Here is a 21,291-nt window from a genome sequence, read left to right as displayed (position 1 = left end):
ACTATGGTCAACCAGAAAATGCCTATATCCATGCAATTTAATGTTTAAACAGCACTGTGTTGGCCAAGTAAAACAAATGTTCAGGCTTCACTGTCCCTAGCTTGAGACCTCTAGTTATCGAAGTACATGCTACACAGCGACAGACTGTCCCAACCACACAAAAAATGCAGAATTTAAACATTTTGTAAACATATGTTCTCATCGGAATTGCTTTTAACAATATGCTACTATTAGTTTGGTATAATCAGATTTTTGTTCCACCAGATACACTGTTATTCTTTGCTATATCCTTGGTTAAGATGCTTAAGATCAGGGTCTTTATAAAATGGGGATAATAATAATATCTGCTTTGTAGGACCAAGATTAAATGTATTAATGCATTAAATGCTTAGGATAAAGCTCTAATATTTAGCAATCATTGAATTATCACTATTATTATCGTGTACATCATTTATATTTTGGTTACGTTGTTTCCAGTTTCTTTCTTGATTTCCACAAGTATGTTACATCAGATTGAGAAAACTAGGAGCTTATACTGAATATTGTTTTTTATTCTATCTGATAAAACTCAGAAGATGCATTTTGTTTTCCAAATTTGACTTTTCAAAGCTTTCCCTTAATGTCAGATTTAATAGGTCTTGGTAAAAATATATACTTCTCAGAGAGGTACAACAATTTGTCTCCTGGAGGCAGAATTTCTGAACTGAGCATAACTTTAAAAGGCAAAAAGATGAAGAAAACCTCCAAGGTTTAAAAATAAGGATGCAGTCTGACAAACTGAATCTTTCAAGTTGATTAAAAAAAAGACACCAAATCTCGAGTGAAATAAATGGTCCATTTGAGAGAAGTTTATCAGCATGTAAGAGAAAATAACCTTTCCATACAGCTTTGATTCAAATCTTCACTTATAAAACACTTTTTGTAGTATTTGTCATCAGAGCACCTGGCCATGTTTACATACATGTAAAAACGTAATATAGCTCTAGCTATAGTGAACATGCTTAATCAAAATAAGTATTTAGAAAATAAGTACTACTTTTTGTGTCCAAAAAGCAGCATGTAGGATTCTCAGAATTATTTGAAGCTCCTATTCCAGGAAAGCTACACTGTTATTTTCATTTTTTTTCCTATGTAATGTAAATAAAAAGTGATGTGTTTCATAGCACATTATATAAGTCCTTACTATAAAACATTTTTCTAATTTGTTTATAGTGACCATCTCTCAAAAGAAGAAGGCAGAAACATTCAGAAACAACTGAGGCATTCTAGTAGGTTTCCAAGCAGGAGCAGCAGCCAAACATTTAGATAAACCTGTTCAATCAGACATGACTGAAAATTCAACAAATGAGGTTGTCGGGGGACAGGATTAGATGGGAAGGAAACAAAAGCTTTTCTACATCTCCAAATATATAACTAAACAGTTTGTTTTTACTTGAATGCTTAGAATTCCTTATTAATTTCGTAGTTCAGTAAATAGTAGGTCTTAAAGCAGGAAGCAACTGGAAAGACATTTTTTAACAAAAGGGATCATAAATCAGCTTAGTTCTGCTTATGCCCATGAAACAGTAACTGCTATAGAAACTGCCCTACTATAATAACTTTAAAAAGTCTATGTATGTATATAAAACAAAAGTTTTTAGAAATTTCAAAACAGAAAACACTGGATTATAATTCTGAAGAGAAAGAAACAAATGAGTTAAGAATGGCTTGCTGCTTAGAGAAAGCGTCTCGCTTCCAATGGTGGAAGAGGGTACCTAAACAGAGCCTGCGAGTCATGCTGAGTTGAGGAGATAAGAAAGGAGTTCAGTGATGTTGAGAGGGCTAGAATTTGTAGAGCCGCATAAAAGAGAGGGAAGAATTACAAAAACAGATAGCTCTGAAGACCTGCAGAGGATACTCTGATCTTGGCTGTAGCATCAATCTTAGCACAAGTGAAAGGAAATAACTCAAGGCATGGGGAAAATAAAGTTGTGGGATGAACAGTTTCAAGAGTTCACACAGGGATAAGAAGAGTTTATGTTTTCTTAAGCCAGAGTGGACAGACTTTGTAATATATGGCGCATTGGAAAGAGGATGAAGAAGAATAAGAATGCCTTATTAATGGAAATAAACAAGTCCCAGAATAAAGACTGCTCTGGATCCACCAGAACAAAGGGTAAAGGTACGCCTCTAAAGAATTCAGTTAATCTACAAGTTACTTACCTGCACACCAGGAGAAAATTCAATTTTTTTTTTTTTTTTTAAATGAATACAACTAAAATTAGCACCTGAAAGATGGAAAATTCACAATGGCTGGCACTCAAATAAAAATCACAAGGAAAGCAAAGAAAAAGGAAAAAAAAATAATGCAACAGTTCCAGAAATGACAGAAAAGAAGGGAATCAAAGAGAAGAACCTTAAAAAAGCAATTATAAACAGAATAAATATATTCAAGGACATGAAGAAAAACAACAACCTGGTAAGGAGAGAAATGTAAGATATAAAATAGACCCATGTTGAACTTCAAAGATAAACATGCTGTTTATGAAATGAAAAACGAAGTAAATGAAGAATAGAAATTATCAAAATAGAGTACTGAAAGGACAAAGAGTTAAAAATATTGGAAAAAGCTTCAGTAAACCCTTGAGATAGCACTGAGTATCATAGAGAAACCAAATCCCCTAACAGGAGTGGGTACTTTAAGAAATAATGGCTGAAAAAAATACGAACCTATGAAGGCGAGAACCCCAACAAACACCAAATAAGGAAAACTAAAGAAAATCACACTAAGGCATCACATAATAAAATCAATGAAAACCAGAGATAGAAAAACCTTGAAAGCATTCGTAGTAGCAGAAAAAGCCATCTTGGATACAGAGGAATAAAGATGAGGATGATAGCAGACTTTTTTGTCTGAAATCCTGCAGGGCAGGGAAAAATGAAACATCATCTTTAAGTATTGAAAGGAAAAACAACTTGCCAAGGAATTCTATACCCAGTAAATATAAATTCCTAAAATTAAGGTGAAAATAAAGATATTTTCACACTGATAAAACACGAGAAAAATTCCTGACAGCAGGTATGTGGGGGTAAAAGTAAAAAGAGGTTTCTCCTTAGAGCAAAAATATTAACAATGAACTACTTTAAGTTTTAGAACATAGAATTAAAATACAGGACAACATCACAAAGGCTAGGAAGAGATAAGGGGAATTAACCTGCTATAAGGGTCTCAAACTATCAATGAAGCAGTACAATTTGAAGGTGAGCTGTGACAGGTTAAAGATGTATACTGTAAACCTTGCAGCAAATACTAAAATAATTAAAGAAGTATAGCAAATAGGCCAACAGTGACAAAAAACAGAACCACACACAAAAAATAATCCTACACAAGAAAGGAAAATAACAGATGGAATAAATAAGAAACCAACAGTAAGATGGCAGGTTTAAAGTCAACTATACCAATAACTACTATGAATGTAAATGGTATAGGTACTCTAATTAAAAGACAGATATTGTGATTTAGAATAAAAAGCAAGGCCCACCAATATTCCATATAATAGAAAGCAATTTTAGAGACACAGTTATAAATTAACAATAAAAAGATAGAAACAAAATGTGTATAGCATGTAGAAACTAAAAGGAAACTAAAGTGGCTATATTAATGTTAGACAAAGTAGACTCCAAAATAAGGAATATAACCAGGGATGTGGAATGTCACTTCATGACAAAGGTGTCAAATCATCAGGAAGACATAATATATATATAGGTATAAGGGATGCAAAGCGACATAGAAACTTTAGAAATTTCTTATAAAGATACATTTAGCATATGGTGCAGCAATCTTACTCTTTTACTCCTAGGTAACTTCTAAAAAGATGAAATCATATGTACATGCAAAAGCTTATATGTGAATGTACACAGGGGTTTTATTTATAATAGCTCAAAACTGGAAACAACCCAAATGCTCAGCTGGTAAATCAATACACTATGGAATATCCAAATAATGGAATACTTATTAAGCAATAAGAAGAGAGAAACTATTAATTATTAATTCACACAACACCTAACACTATACATGAATCTGCAAAGAATAACACTAAGTGAATGAAGCCAGACACAAAGCAGTCCTATGATTCCATTTATTGCAGTTTTAGAAAAGGCAAAAGTATAGGACCCAAAGACAGATAATTGTCTGTCATAATTGTCATAGGATGGGAGTAAGAGGAGAAGCAATTACTGCAAAAAGTATAATTAAACTATTTTGGGTAAAGGAAATGTTATTTATCTTAATTGTGTTGATGGTTATATAACCGTATACAGTTTTCAAAACTCAAACTATATACTCTAAATTGATGAATTTTAGTTTCTGCAAACTATTAGAAGTCATGCACACTCCATATTGTAAGGTTGAATTATCTGCTAATATTAATGTGATCTGGAAACCATGGGAAATTGAAATAGGGAAATCCAGGAAAAGCCTGAGGAATTAAAGTCAGCTGAAACTTCCAGGCTCCTCCTGATAGCCCCATGAAAAACAGGTTAAAAGTCCTCCAGTGATAAAGCAATTGACAGGAAAGAAGCCTGGAGATGGGCACATCTTAACCTATCCATACATTTTCCCTTTTGTTCTTAGGCAGGAATAGAGATAGAAACAAGCTGAGGCAGGTTCCTTTGGAAAACAGGAAGAACTTCCTAACTTGCTACAAAGACAAAAGCCCTATGACACTTACAACTGACTTGACCAACCAGAAATTCTCAAGACAGTTAACTAAGGCTTCAAAGGAGATATACTGGCAGGAAAACTTCTGGTCTGGTACAAGGTGTCTGTGATGTCTCAACTGCTAAGCAATCCTCAGGTTCTTTATCTATATTCACATGTACTAGGCTGCTGAGGGAGAAGAGCTTCCACCAGGAGAATCCTCCAGTAGAGGAGGTTTCCTGGGCCACTCGGTCCAGGAAAACAGTGGACAAGGAAAATTTCATCAGTAGAATCTGGGGACTCTGGAATACACTAACCAATTAAGTCAATCCATTGCTAGGAAATGAGTCAATGAAAAGATGCTCGCATGGGTTAACTTTGCTATCTCTGTCTAGCAGCATGTAGTAAACACTCTAAATAAGTGACAGTTGTTATACTTCCCCTTTTTGTCTTTTCTTGAATTGAAATTATTCTTTCTTTTTCTCTAGTACTTTATGTGAGGTACGTCAGATACAGTCAACTCTCCGTATCTGTGGGTTCCGCATCTGTGGATTCCGCATCTGTGGATTCAACCAACAGTGGATGGAAAATATTCCCCCCAAAACTGTGTCTATATGGAATATGTACAGACTTTCTTCCTTGTCATTATTCCCCAAAGAATACAACATAACAACTATTTACACAGTATTAGATATTATAAGTAATCCAGACATAGTTTAAAGTATATGGGAGGATATGCATCAGTTACATGCAAATACTATGCCATTTTACATCAGGGACTTGAGTGTCCTTGGATTTTGGTACCTGTGAGAGGCCCTGGAATCAATCCTCCACAGATATTAACGGACAACTGGATTTTCATATTTTTCACTTAGCCTATAGATTTAAGTGCCATCCATACCCGACTGAGGGGAATGAACACAATCAACAAATCTTAGCCTTGGAGACAGAAGCCGCAGCTGGACAGGCATGTTACAGAGAGATGGTATATTTGTGGTTGTAAAAGGAAAATTGCAATGTTTGGCAAACGCATTATTCAATGTATGAAGAAGGGTGTGTGTGCACATTGGAAAGAAAGAAATGGATATCTACTGCTTTGTGTGCCAACAACTCCTGTTCTGTGAGACCAGTATCTCATTCCTCTTCCCATTGCATGCGAGTGGGGGCTGACAATCATAATATTCCAACCTCTCAGTGATACAAGTCAGAATCCTGTCCTAGACCAGACTACATTAGAAGTTAGGGAAGAAGAAGAATCCTCTTTGGTGTCAAAATTAAACACACGATCTATAGCGCTGCTAATAACCATGTATAAAGGACCTCATTCCAAAGAATAATGCTGACACAAAAAATCACGCAGAGACAGAAGTGGAGAGTACGTCCGGGTGACAATCCATCTTCAGGTGTGCCCTTTTTCTAAGATGGATTGACTTGCTGTCACTTACACCTGTATGAACTCTGACATGATGTTGTGAGATAAAATTAAGTAGTCTAGTAACCCAGTATATAAGGTGCCCAGAAGATATGGTGGATGTAGTCTTAAAGAACTTGGGAACATTAAGAAATTTGTTCAGCATTGCTAAGTCCATGTCAAAGCCACTCCACTGCAATGTTTCTCTCCACTGTAAGCTAATAGAACATGCTAACACATTAAGAAAAAGGATCCAGCCACAGATAGAAGCAGTGGTACTATCCATCTTTTCACCCCAAAGATAATTCTGAGCAAACATGTCACCTTATCTTACTCTGTTCAAGTATATAAAATTGCTGTCACTCTGCAAAGATTATTCTAACTATATAAGCATGCTCCATTCCTCTCAAATTCCAAACACCATCATTTATCAAGATAATCATGCCTCATACTTCATAGAGATATCAGAACCCATCCAATTGGGCTCCTTCAATTTCCCAAAGCTAATTATACTATGCTCTCCTACATCTCACTTGTCCACCTTCTCAAAGGCCAGTCATTCCACATATGCACTGGATACGAATTCTCTCCCTCCATCCCTTGTCTCTGGGACCTTACACCATTAATTTTTCTATGCATTGCAAATTCAACCTTTCCCTCAACCACCAGAAATGTAAACTTCATGGAGACAGAAAACTTGTCCCTCTTGCTCACCACTGTATTTCTGGTGCCTGGCACGGCAGATAGTCAGTATCATTTGTTGAAACCATGACTAAATAAATGAAAGGATAGAGAATGAATAAATTGTAAGAAGTTTCCCATTTCTAAAGTTCTATAATTCTGTTTAGAGAAGAGCAGGTGCCACATTGGATTTTTAATTTAGGGTTAGAGGCTATATCAAATTTCAAGAATATGTCTAATAGACAAACATTTTTTTCATCCTTGACTTTCAGATAAATTCACTTTGAGCATAAAGATGAAATAAATGAAACAGAAAATGACAACACATGATACTTACTCTTCTTTCCATCCATATCTGCATGAATCTTCCGAGCCAAGAATCCACTTTTGTACACAGCAGCATTTGGATCATGAGGAATGTCCAAAAACGGGTTAGTAGTACTTCCAATACGACTGATGGTCTTTGGATGTGTTCCATTAGCTTTCTCCTCAGTACTTTCTGAAGGAGACTTTTTTTTCTCTTCATCATCTCTAAAAGGGAGAAAGCACAAAGACTGAGTGAAACACGTACCATAATATTCAAAGAAAAAAGTTACTTACTGTAAAAAACTACGTTGTATTCCAATGGTCTATCACTTTTTTTTTTTTTTGAGAAGGAGGCTCGCTCTGTCGCCCAGGCTGGAGTGCAGAGGTGCGATCTCAGCTCACTGCAAGCTCCGCCTCCCGGGTTTACGCCCTTCTTCTGCCTCAGCCTCCCGAGTAGCTGGGACTACAGGCGCCCGCCACCTCGCCCGGCTAGTTTTTTTTTGTATTTTGTAGTGCACACGGGGTTTCACTGTGTTAGCCAGGATGGTCTTGATCTTCTGACCTCGTGATCCGCCCGCCTCGGCCTCCCAAAGTGCTGGGATTACAGGTGTGAGCCACCGTGCCCGGCCGGTCTATCACTTTTTACAACCACCACCATGGTAATGACAGGCACGATTTGTTAAATGTATTCTATGTGCCAGGTGTTATGCTCATGGCAATATCTTGTAAGACTGATATTAATATCCTCTATTACAGATAAGGAAATAGATTCAGTGAGTTTAAATAAATATACAAGGCCACAGATTTAGTGATGAAGAGACAGTGAAGATATGATCACAAAATCTCTAAAGTCACCGGTCTTTTCACCCTTTACAACGCTTTCATGTTTCTCTTCTTTCAAACAAATCGGAGTTTATTGGCAGGAATCATGATGTTGACTTACGTATTTCTACAGGGACTAGCATAGAACTAGGTGTACGGAAAACAGCAAAAGTGTTAGAGTGAGCCCAACGGACAACAGTAAACAACATCTCCCAAACAACCATGCTAGTCCCTAATATTAAGACCCCAGACAAAGCTACTATGGATTAGAATGGTGGTGCCACGCACAGTGCTTTCGCATGTGATAGCTGCTACTTTCTCAACCACCATAAAAATAGTCCTTGGCATCTATTGTTCCCATCTTTATGTCCATGTGTACTCAGTGTTTAGATTCCACTTATAATTGAGAAGGTATAGTATTTGGTTTTCTGTTCCTGTATTAATTCACTTAGAATAATAGTCTTCAACTGCATCCATGTTGCTGCAAAGGACAAGATATCATTCTTTTTCTATGGATGCAGAGTATTCCGTGGTGTGTTATGTACCACATTTTCTCTATCCAATTCACCATCGAAGGGCACCTAGGTTAATGCCATGATTTTGCTATTGTAAATAGGGCTGCAATAAACCTATGAGTGCATGTGTCTTTCTGGTGGAATGATTTATCTTTCTTTAGGTATACAACCAGTAATGGGATTGCTGGGTTGAATGGTAGTTCTTTTTTACGTACCTAGGAAGGTACTTAAAAACTGCTTTCCATAGTAGCTGAACTAATTCACATTCCCACCAATGATGTTTAAATGTTCCCTCTTCTCTGCAGCCTCACTGGCATCTTTTTTTTCTTTTTGCCTTTTTAATAACAGCCATTATGACTGGTATGTGATAGTATCTCACTGTGGTTTTGATTTACATTTCTCTGATGATTACTGATGAGCATTTTTTCATATGTTTGTTGGCCATTTGTGTATCTTTTTCTGAGAAGAATCTGTTCACGTCCTTTGCCCACTTTTTTAGTGAAGTTATTTGGTTCTTTGCTTGTTGAATTCTTTAAGTTCCTTATAGAAGCTGAATATTAGATCTTTGTCAGATTCATAGTTTGCAAATAACCAAAATATATTTTAAATATGTCACAAAACCAGAAGTGTTTGATAATGATAGTGATCAGAGAAAAACAACCTTTTGTTCCCTCTATTGGTATTTTATCAGCAGTTTTGAGGTATGTGAAAATAAAACTGGACTCTGAGAAAAAACTGATGTTTTACATTTTGAAAGCATTTCAGATTTGTGAAGGACAGAATTCCCCTATGCCAAGCTTCTCCTAATGTTAACATCTTATATATTAGTAACTATAGCAAAAAATTTCAAAACTAAAAAATTAACATGAGTTTAATACAATGAATTAAACTCGGCTTTATTTGGATTCCATTAGTTTACGTTTTCTATTCTAGGATCCTATCCATGACCACACAGCGCATTCTGAGGTCTCTTTAGCATCATCCAGTCTGTAACAGCTCCTCAGTCTCTCCCTGTCCTTTATGACCGTGACACTTTGAAGAGTATTGGTCAGTTATCTTGTAGAACATCCTCAGTTTAGGTTTTTCTTATGTTTTCTCATGACTGGATAGAGGTTATGCATTTTGTGGGAAAGATTCCATACAGGTGATACACCTTTCTCAGTGCATTAGGTCCAGGGGATACAAGTTTTATTACTGGTTATAATTAATCATGCTCACTTGAGTAAGGTAGTGTCCCACAGGTTTCTCCACAGTAAAGTTACTATTTAACTTTGTAAGTGTTTTTGGGGAGATATCTTGTAACTATGCAAATATTCTGATTCTCCTTTACTCACTAACTTTAACATTAATTAGGGGATCTTGTAACAATTATTATTTATGGTGTTTTAATGGTTCCCTCATATATTTTACATTCATTAATTGAAATTCTTCTGTAAGTATGGACACATGGATATCTGTTTTATTCTTTAGGTTATAATCAAATACAAATACTATTGTTATTTAATTTGTTGCTTAAATTTTTCCAGCTTTGGCCATTGGGAGTTATAATAAAGAGTGCTCCCACATCCTGTGAACACGCCTCATCTTCTAATGTACTTCTTTACTTTCAGGTACCACAAAATGCCTCCAAGCTCATCTTAAATTTCCCTTGTCCTGGCCCAGAAATCAACCACTTCTTCAAGGAGCCTTGGATCTTTTTAATGGACAAGAGTATTTAGAAACCGAATCTAGGGGCTAGGTGTGCTCATTGCTTTGGGGTCCTCTCAATAGAGAAAGCTAGGCAGATATAGTCAAGTATCATATAACAACGTGTGGTCAACGATGGACAGCATACAATATACAATATGCTCCTGTAAAATTATAATGTATCCAAAAAATCCCATTGTCTAGTATTTACTATACTATGCTTTTCAGTGTTAGAGTATCCCACTTATTTATTAAAAAAAAGTTAACTGTAAAACAGCCTCGGGCAGGTCTTTCAGGAGGTGTTCCAAAAGAAGGCTTTGCACTATTTACAACACCAAAGACTTGGAACCTACCCAAACGCCCACCAATGACAGACTGGGTAAAGAAAATGCGGCACATATACACTATAAAATACTATGCAGTCATAAAAAAAGAACGAGTTCCTTTCCTTTGCAAGCACATGGATGGAGCCGGAAATCATCATTCTCAGTCAACTAACACAAGAACAGTAAACCAAACACCACATGTTCTCACTCATAAGTGAAAGTTGAACAACGAGAACATTTGGACACAGGGAGGGGAACACTGGGGCGGTGGAGGGCAAGGGGAGGGAGAGCATTAGGAAAAATACCTAATGCATGCAGGCTTAAAACCTAGATGATAGGTTGATAGGTACAGCAAGCCACCGTGGCACATGTATACCTGTGTAACAAACCTGCAGGTTCTGCACATGTATCCCAAAACTTAAAAACAAACAAAAAACAAGCGCCTTTGTTATCATAGGAGATGACAGCTTCATGCCTGTTATTGCCCCTGAAGACCCTCCAGTGGAACAATACATGAGGTGAAAGACAGTGATACTGATGATCCTGACCTTGTGTGACCCTAAGCTAGTGTGTATATTTGTGTTCTAATTATTTTTATTATTTGAACTCTTGGCCTATAAATCCAATGTGTTCTAATTTTTAACAAAAAAAAGTTTTTAAAAGTAAAAATGGCAAAAATTTCAAAAATAGGAAAACATAAAGATATAAAGAAAATGTTTTTGTACAGCTGTATAATGTGTTTTAAGCTGTTATTACAAAAAGTCAAAAAGTTAAAATGACAAGTTTATGAAGTAAAAAAGTTACAGTATGCTAAAGTTAATTTATAATTGAAGAAAAGGTTTTTAAAAATAAATTTCCTGCAGCCTAAGCTTACAGTGTTTATAAAGTCTACAGTACTGTGTAGTAATGTCCTAGGCTTTCAAATCCATTCACCAGTCAGAGCAACTTCCTGTTTTGCAAGCTCCATTCACGGTAAAGTGCCCTAAACAGGATTACCATTTAAAAAAAAAAATCTGTAATGCCATATTTGTTACTGTTCATTTTTTTTGGTACTGTTTATTTTCTGTTTAGATATACAAGTACCATTGTGTTACAACTGCCTACAGTATTTGCACAGTAAGAAGCTATACAGGATTATAGCCTAGGAGCAATAAGCTATGCCATATAGTACACATGATGTTCACACAATGATAAATTCACCTGATGACACAGTTCTCAGAACATATGACTGTTATGAAGTGATGTATGACTGTATATATAAGTATACTCATATATATACACACATCTATATTTGTGTATCCATCCATCTATCCTAATTAATTCATATTAACACCACCAAACTGAAGCCAGCACAAGGTTCATTCCAGCCTTCCCCTACTTGCTTATCTGTACATCTTCAACAGTGAGAAACCTGGCTCTCATGATCTGCAATATATTGATTTGTTCAATCCTAGTAAACATATAAAAGAGTTCCAATATTGCTAGCCTATACCCATGTGAGGAACGAATTTATCTCCTAGAGTACAGTGTTTGTGTACATTTCTTTTGTCTTACACTGGTTTCCAAAGTTATGGGTCAGCTCTTTTTTTCTCACTCTCATCACAAGGTTTAGGTGGAAAACATACTCCTTTGTTATAGTCTGAATGGGTGGATCACGAGGGCAGGAGTTCAAGACCAGCTTGGCCAAAATGGTGAAACTCCATCTCTACTAAAAATACAAATATTAGGTGGGTGTGGTGGCGGGTGCCTGTAATCCCAGCTACTTGGGAGGCTGAGGCGGGAGAATCGCTTGAACCCAGGAGGTGGAGGTTGCAGTGAGCCGAGATTGCACCACTGCACTCCAGTCTGGGTGACAGAGCAAGACTCCGTCTCAAAAGAAAAAAAAAAAAAAATACAGTACTGTTACAGTCCACAGCTAACACCATACTCAACAGTCAAAGATGGAATGTTTTTCCTCTAAGACCAAAAACAAGACAAGAATGCCCAGTCTCACCACTTTTGTTCACCATAGTTTTGGAAGTTTCAGACAGAGCAATTAGGCAAGGAAAAAAAAAAAGGAAGTGAAACTGTCTCTGATGCTGGCATAATCTTATATATAGAAAAACCGTAAAAACTACCCCTCCCCAACAACTGTTAGAACTGCTAAAGTCAGTAAAGTTTTAGATTATAAAATCGACACACTAAAATGAGTAGCATTTTTGTACCCTAACTACTCAAAGAATTAAGAAAACAATCCCACTTCCAAAAGCATTAAAAAAAAAAGTAGGAATAAATTTAAGCAAGGAGGTGAAGAACTGTACACTGAAAACCATAAAACATTGAAAAAGACACAAATAAATGTAAAAAAAAAATCCCATGTTAATGAACTGGAAGAATTAATATTGTTAAAATATACCTACTAACCAAATTCCAATGTCTTTTTTTATAGGGATAGAAAAAAATACTAAAATTTGTAGGAAACTAGAAACTACTCCAAACAGCCAAAGCAATCTTGAGCAAAAAATCAAGGCTGGAGGCATCACTTTTTGACTGCAAAATATAAAGCTACTATAATCAAAACAGCATGATATTGGTATTAAAAACAGAAAGGCAAGAAAAAATCCCAAGTAGCTATGATCAACTGGATTTCTGGGAAAGGTTCCAAGAACATACAATAGGGAAAGTACAGCATCAGGTGCCATGGCATCGACCACTGCCTTCTGTGGCTTATGCCAGTCTGAGATCCAAAATATGCCACCATCCCCTCTTAGATCCCTACTTTAGGCAAAATAGAAACCAGTCACGTGGGCAGTCCACAGACAGGCCAGAATATTGTAATCAAGTCCCACTCTCTTCCCTGCATCCCAAGAGAGGGAGTAAATAATTGGGCTGCTTCTTTAGGACTATGCTATACCATGCTGTGGAGGGAGTTGGGCAAGGATAAGTAACATTGTTTTGGAATTTCCTACTGTTTTAAATGTGTGGTTTTTTTTTGTTTTTTTTTTTTTTTTAAATTCAGGGTTTGCCTGGTTGCTGTACATCTTTGGTTTTCAGAGCACATTTGAAGTTATTTCAGATAGTCTTACTTGTTATATGGAATGTTTCCCTAAGAAAACAAGGGCCTGGAGCTTCCTAGTGCACCATTGTGCCCCATTTCCCTTTTATTGCTCTAGTCTTAGTGTTATGGGTTTAATTCAGTCCCCATAAGAGAAATTAAAGTACTAACTTTCAGCACGTATGAACGTGACCTTGTTTGGAAATAAGATGATTAAATTACAATGAGGTCATTAGAGTGGGCCCTTATCCAACAATACTGATGTCCTTATTAAAGGGAGACATCCGGACACAGATATACACATACAGAAGGAAGACCCTGAATCTACCACAGGCGAGGAGAGAGGCATGGAGGAGACTCCCTCTCATGATCTTCAGTAGGAACCAACCCTATTTTCACCTTGATCTCAGTGATCAAGAACCATGAGACAATAAATCTGTGTTTTTTAAGCCCATTTGTGGCATTTTGTTATGGCAGCCAAAGGAAATGGATATACTTAGATGCTACCTCACCATAGCTTCAGATTAATTTTATCACTTTTGCAGATGGGAGTGTGCCCTAGAGAAGAAAAACTGGGACAACTGTGTCTCAGTACTTGCTCTTCCATAAACTTCACTGTGATCCTGAATAAGCTGCAGCATCTCTCTAGATCTCGGCCTCCTCATATGTAAAATTTGAAGCTTGCTCTAAGTCAGTAAATACAAGCCATGCAAAGCCTGTCCATGGAGTGGGAGCCCAGGATGAGTAGAGAGGTCTCTGGAATCCCGATTCACTTTCAAAAAACAGCTCTCAGAAGCAGATTGTAGTCTTGAATCCATTCTAGTTCTAGTATTCCATGATTGTAGAACTCTGTTGATATAGACCAATAAATAACCACAAGAAAAGATCAGGAGATCCCGTGTGTCTCTATAGCACTGACCCTAAATGGAAACCTATCCCGATTAAGTTTAGGCTAAATGCTACAAAAAAGCCTCTCCCCTATGAAATAGAGCAGGTACCCCCAAGTTTTACCATGCAAACCCTCCACAGCAACTAAACTGCATACATTGTTAACTGACATGGTTTGGCATGTCACCCAAATCTCATCTTGAATTGTAGTTCCTGTAATCCCCACGTGTCATGGGAGGGGCCAGTGGGAGGTAATTGAATCATGGGGGCAGTTTCTCCCAGACTATTCTCGTGATATTAAGTTCTCCTGAGATCTGAGGATTTTATAAGGCCCTTCCCTTTCAACTCGGCTCTCATTCTCCTTCCTGCCACCATGTGAAGAAGGACGTGTTTGCTTCCCATTCTGCCATGACTGTAAGTTTCCTGAGGCCTTCCCACCTCTGTGGAACTGTGAGTCAATTAAACCTCTTTCCTTTATAAATTACCCAGTCTTGGGCAGTTCTTTATAGCAGCATGAGAATGGACTAACACATTAGTAAGACTGGAGGGAAGATGGCAGAATAAACCCCTGTTCTTTCCTATTTAGGAAGCAGAACTAATTAGCCCCACTGACCCACCTTTGAGTGTCTCAAAAGGGAAACTTGACACTTGCCCCCACTACTTCATTAGCATCAGGCAAAGCACTCTATCCCTTTTGCCTTACTGTGTGGCAAACCCAGTGGGGCAGAGTTCACCTCTGCTCCTTTAGTTCTGATTGCACAGCCTGTAATACGGTTAGGCTGGCAGTCTCAGCAGGTCTGGTGGCCATTCAGGTCCCAATCACATTCTCAATATAACTTTCTGCGGGTGCCTTGCACTTTGCATTACAGAGCAGAGGCTTGACTTCATTTCACTCATCACTCTGCTCTGTGTATACACTCCTCTAGCCAGAACATTACAGAAGGGTAGGGGATATAAATCAGGTCCCAAACTCCACCTTGTACTGGCAACCATTACCATGATCCCTGTAACTTAATTTCCTGACCTTACAACCAGCCTAGAAGCTAGATGTTACCATATCCCTGCTCTCCTCCAGGAAGCAATGCTTGAGAACTGGTATTCCTGGGCATCAGGGCCAGCTGAGTAGTGATGAAAAGGAGCTCTAAGGTGCCAGGCAGTGTGTGCTAGGCAGTGCTGATATCATGATGATTAAGACTCCTCGAGGGGTTCACCATCCAGTAGGGGAAAGATACACAAAATATTGGGTAACACATTTTTTATAAAATACTCTACGTCTCCACAGAGTTGTTTACAAAGCAGTATAGGATCAGAGAGGAGGAAAGAGTCTGTATCGAATATGCTAAATTATAAATGCAAGAAATCCTTGTTGGATGATGGCAATGGGGTGATAAACTATGGTGGTTGTTACACAACTGTGCAAAGCTACAAACACTGGTGTACCATAAAATTGGTACACTTAAGTGGGTGAATTTTATGGTATAAAAATTATACCTCAATAAAGCAGTTTATAAAATAAAGGTGGTGGCTGAATGCAGGGGCAGAACACTAAGGTGGCTCACATCTCAATACTGTGATCAGATGATTGTAGGAAAATAAAGTGAAGAATGAACTTATAAAAAAATGTGCTGAGTTATCATGGGGTTTCTATCATACCACATCACATTATACCACGAGGCAGGATGAGTTTAAAATGGATCTTTGTCACTTACCAAAAATAAAAAAGAAAGCATGTAGTTAAATTTTAAAATTCTGCTGAAAATATGAATTACATTCTATTCTCTAAAAATACTTTATTTTGACACAGGAATCCTAAAAGTAAAAAAGAGACTATGCTTTTATTAAAAATGTTAGGCTTCATCACTAGCCTTTTAATACTAAGATAAATGCTGCCAGATATGAGAAAGATGTAGGCTAGTAACTTGGTTTTCTAAATAAAGGATCTGACCATATGTACAATGATTGTAGTATGCTTTCCAAACCAAGACAAACTTAACCAATGGTTAACAAGTTTCTGAAAATACACTGGGGTCAAGCCAGATGTTAGGTATTTCCAAAAGATCTACTGGAAAATTTTTAATGGGCAACTAAAAATAGCTTCCGTCAGTATTCTTGATCTGGCTAAATTTTCTCACCTTTAAAAAATATACATATATGTATATAATGTATGAGTACGTAAATGCTCAATGAAACAACTACTGTCTAAAATGTTCCTCATATACATACTAAAAATCATTCAGAAACTGTATTTATTATATTTCATCTTGCATCACTCCTCATCAAACATCAAGCACTTAGCAATTGATATAGAGGATATAAAACTCTATCCTTCGCATACTAAGAAAAATCCTTTCTTTATATCCCAGCCTCCATAATTCTTTGCTCCTCAGTGATTCTAAAAATGCTTTAGGACAAGTAGGCTACTAACATAATCACATTCCATCTGCTCACCAACCTGTCTGCTCTGAATATTCTGAAGTTGAAGATAATGTGAAACGAAGATAACAATATTTGTAAAGTACATCACTTTCACATTTAGAAATATTAAAACTTTTCACAATAAAACCCTTAAAATTTTTAAGTATCCATCTCAATCTCGTCATCAAGAGAGATGCCACTTAGACATGAAGCAAACAATGTATTGTCATTTATTTTAAAAATTTGGCCTTTAAAGCTAAGAACTGGGTGTCAAATCTTTCCAGTTTCCTATACACCTGAGTTCAGCTGAGAAAACACGTACTTAAATGTTAAGTGTGAGCTCAGATTAAATGTTAAGTATGAGATATGATTCAGGTTCTTGATAAAATTACATTTCACAGAGCTATATGAGAGAGCTGGCCTAGTCCACCGTGTGTTGCTAAAACAGAATTCCACTGGCTGAGTAGTTTATAATGAACAGAGACTTATTTCTTACAGTTTTGGAGACTGGGAAGTCCAAAGTCGAGGGTCCTGAATCTGATGAGGGACTCTCTTGCTGCATCATCCCATTGTGGAAGGTGCAAGCACAAGAAAGTGTGAGAGAGCAAGAGGGCTGTGAACTTGCTTTTATAGGAAACCCACTCCTGCAATAACAACATTAATCCATTCAAATCCCTTACGACCTCATCACCTCTTATGAAGCCTTGCCTAACTGTTGGGGGACATATTCAAACCATAGTATAGTATTCTGCCTGTGGTCTCTGAAATACATTCATTTCATCACAATGACCCCAGTTTTAACTCTTTCTAGCACCAACTCAGAAGTCCGAAGTCCAAACTCTCACCTAAATCAGATACAAGTCAATTCGAGGCATGATTCATCCTTAGGCAAATTCCCCACCAGCTGTGGGCCTCTGAAATCAAAACAAGTTATCTACTTCAAATACTATGGTGAGACAGATATAGACGCTCCCATTCCAAAAGGGAGATATAGGCAAGAAGAAAGAATTAACAAAACTCAACTCTAAAACCAAATAGGGAAAACAACATTAAGACTTAAAGCTGGAGAATAGTTTCCTTTAATGTCCCAAATCCTGGGAACACTGGAATTGGGGCTGGGCCCCCAAGGCCTCAGGTAGCCCCAACCCTATGACTTTGCTGGGCTCAGACCACCCAGCAGCTCTCATGGAATACCCCATGACATTGTTTGAAATCTAGTTAAAAAAAGCCATGCCTCTACAGCCCTTACATTCTGTGTGCCTGCAGAATTAGCACCATGTGGATGCTGCTAAGGTTTACGGCTTGTACTTCCTAGAACAGTGGGCTGAGCTGTAGCTAGGCCTGCATACACCACGGCTAGGGCGGCCAAGGAATGCTGTGCCAGAATGTGGGGAACAGAGAACTGAGGGGGCTCTGGTGGAGAGCACCCTGGGCCCATCCCTTGAAACCATTCTGCCCTCCTAGACTTCTGGGACTGTGATAGAATGGGCAGCCTCAAAGATCTCTGAAATGTATTTGGGGGTTATTCTCCCATTGTCTTGATCTCTTGTATCCACATCAATATCCTTTGCAAATGGTTGCTTGGTCACAACTGTGGTTTGCTTTCCCAAACATGCTTTATCATTCTTTGTAAGGCCAGGCTGAACATTTTCAAAATCTTTGTTCTGCTTCTCCTTTAATTATCATTCTATCTTTAAGTCATTCCTCTCATATCTTACTCTATGTGGTTAAAAGTAGCTACTTAACTCCATCAATATTTTGCTTTGAAATTTATTGCACCAGATATCTTAGCTCCTTGCTCATAAATTCTGCATTCCACAAAGCCCTTGGGCAAGAATTCAATTCAGCCAAGTTCTCTGTGACATTATAACAAGGACTGTCTTTACTCCAGTTTCAAACACCTTGTTCTTCATTTCTACCTGAGACCTCATCAAAATGGACTTTCTTGTCCATGGTTCTACTAACATTCCAATAATGATCACTTAAGTAATGTAACTTAAGAAGTTCCAGATGGTCCTTAAATTTCTTGTGTTCTAAGCCCTCACTGAACTGCCAGGGGTCCTCCATTTGCAGCAATCTAGGCTTTTTCTAGCATTCAGTTCACAACTGTCCCAGCTTCTATGCATTACCCAATTCCAAGCTCCTTCCACATTTTCAGCTTATTGTTATAGCAACAGCCCTAGTTCTCAGTACCAATTTTCTGTTGTCGTGTGTTTTGGGTTGCTATCACAGAATTCCAAGAACTGCATACTTTGAAATGAACAGAGATTTATTTCTTACAGTATTGGAGGCTGGAAGTTCAAAGCCAACTAAGGGGCCGGCATCTGGTGAGGGTCTTCTTGCTGGGATCTTCTCTGACCCCCACCTGCTCTCTTGGACTTTGCTGCTCTTCTCCTAGTAAGGCAGAAGGTCAAGAAAGCGCAAGAGAGCAAGTCGGGGATCACAGCTGCTTTTGTAACAAAACTACTCTCATGATAACTAACCCACTCCCATGAAAACATTAATCCATTAATTACTGTAGAGCCCTTTTCCCTTATGACATACCAGTCTCTAATTAGGTGCTACTTCCTAACACTTTTGCATTGGGGATTAAGATTCCAGCACATGAACTCTGGAGACACGCTGAAACCATAGCAAGTCTTCCCTAATTCTAACCACTGAAAATCTTTTTCCTTTAAATACCAAAATCCAAAAGATTGATCCATGTTCAATATCATTTTTAGCTAACAATTTTTTTAATTAAAAATACTTTATTGTAGAAAATTCTAATAATCTATAGCTAACAAAATTAAGTGATCTCAATTCTTTAGTTCAGTATTTCAAGTTAATGGTCAATTTTTCTTAACTATAGCATTTCTGTTTCTTTTCTTACAGTCACGGTGTCTTCACTGAACATAAATAGAACAATCAAACTAATAATATCCTTTACATAATCACTATACATATATCGATTTAATCTTAGTTATTCTTCATATAGATTGTCTTGTAAGTTTGTTCTGCCAGTATTAATATTAGCATTATTATCTTACCAAGAGTCCAGCATGATGCGGTATCAGGCATGTTAGGAATTTGAGTGAAACAGATAGCAATGACAATAAGAACATGAAATCTCATTGTAGTATTTCAATGAGGTGTAATGAGTATCTAGAAAAGACATTTAATTGTATGAGCACCTCAAACGGAGAACTGAGTTTTATTCCTTCTGTTTCTCCCAACAATAAATGAATGCATTATTTCTTCTTTATAGTCAAGTATCTCACGCAAATAATTTTTTAAATTTTTCCATGGTGAGTTCTCTTTACTTATGACCCTAAATGCCAAGCTCCCTACCTCTCTCTGCACACACTCAAATTAAATTTTTGGTTATATATTTAAAATATCTGTTTTATCTATACCATTGTCCAGCTTATTAGTTTACCAAGAGTCCAGTGTGCTGTAGTATCTGCCATATTAGGAATATGAGTAGAGTCCCACAGATAGCAATGACACTGGGAATGTTATTCTAGTATTTCAAGAGGCACAGCAGCAACTTCTTCTTGCCTTAGTTTTCTTGTTAGTAATGATTGTCAACCCGTAGATGGCTATTTTGAAGTTTAAAATGAAAATTACTTTCATTTTAAAGTTCCTTCAAAAATATCTTCATCCCAAATAACTTATTCGAGCAAAAAAGTTTTCCTTCATTTATCTACATCTACTATTAAGAAACACTACTCTGATTAACAATTTTATATATCTACATTCACTAGGGATTAAGGATAGTGATTTAACATAGTAAGCCACTGCAAGAAAGGAAATTACCATGAGTTATCTTTTTTCAAGAAAATCAAATAATTTTATATCAAGGTAAAAAATATTTTAACTAAAATTAGGAAGTATTCTTTTCATTAGCATGTAAGTTCAATTCTAAAAAGTACACACAAAGAATTTCTACTTTTCTTCAAGGCTGATTCTAATGTTGGCAAATAAACAAAATGAAGCATTACAACAAAAAAAAAATGAAAAACTTAAGTGAAAGGCAACAAATTATATTAAAAAGTATAACGTGGTACAACTAAATCAGTCTAAACTAATAGAAAAACTCTTGGGTGAAAATAAAACTATTTGTCCTTATGAGATTACCATCTCCCACAGAGAAACAACTGAGATTACATTTTTATTAATATGTATTATTATCTAAAATGAAATGAGAATCAATGCTAAGTGAAATATGATAAGGGAATCAAACAATCAAAGTAAAAGAGCCCTAGAAGGGTTCTTTTCTTGGAAAAAGAGGTTTCTTAAGAGTTCACAAAACAAAGAGACTTTGGAAGTAGTTATCAATTTCATATTTAGGCCCTTGGGTTGAAAGAAGAATCAAGGTACCCACATAAAAAAACAGGTAATAGTAATCCCATTGCCTCTATTATCCCCCAAGAATACACACAGAGATGTACATGCACACGCTCACACCTTCACAGGCAGTGTTAAACATAACGGCAAAGAAGTGGGAGGACATCTTTGGAAAGTTTTCTCTACTTCCTAATTTCAGC

General features: G+C 37.0%; 1 protein-coding gene across 12 annotated transcripts in view; it reads right to left on the bottom strand.

Annotated features, from left to right (window-relative positions):
- The window catches only part of LOC105482130 (pleckstrin and Sec7 domain containing 3), a 710,412-nt gene that overhangs the window by 91,822 nt on the left and 597,299 nt on the right, over window positions 1–21,291 (bottom strand). For all 12 annotated transcript variants that reach the window (XM_071068564.1, XM_011742086.3, XM_011742089.3 and 9 more), the window contains one exon: window positions 7,108–7,301. In XM_071068564.1, coding sequence (XP_070924665.1) covers window positions 7,108–7,301 — 194 coding nt within the window. The remainder of the gene's footprint in view (window positions 1–7,107; window positions 7,302–21,291) is intronic.

The sequence above is a fragment of the Macaca nemestrina genome, chromosome 8, assembly GCF_043159975.1.
Source record: "Macaca nemestrina isolate mMacNem1 chromosome 8, mMacNem.hap1, whole genome shotgun sequence".
Taxonomy (NCBI): Eukaryota; Metazoa; Chordata; class Mammalia; order Primates; family Cercopithecidae; genus Macaca; species Macaca nemestrina.
The sequence above is the reverse complement of the archived record's forward strand: the minus strand, read 5'-3'. Positions and strand labels throughout refer to the sequence as shown.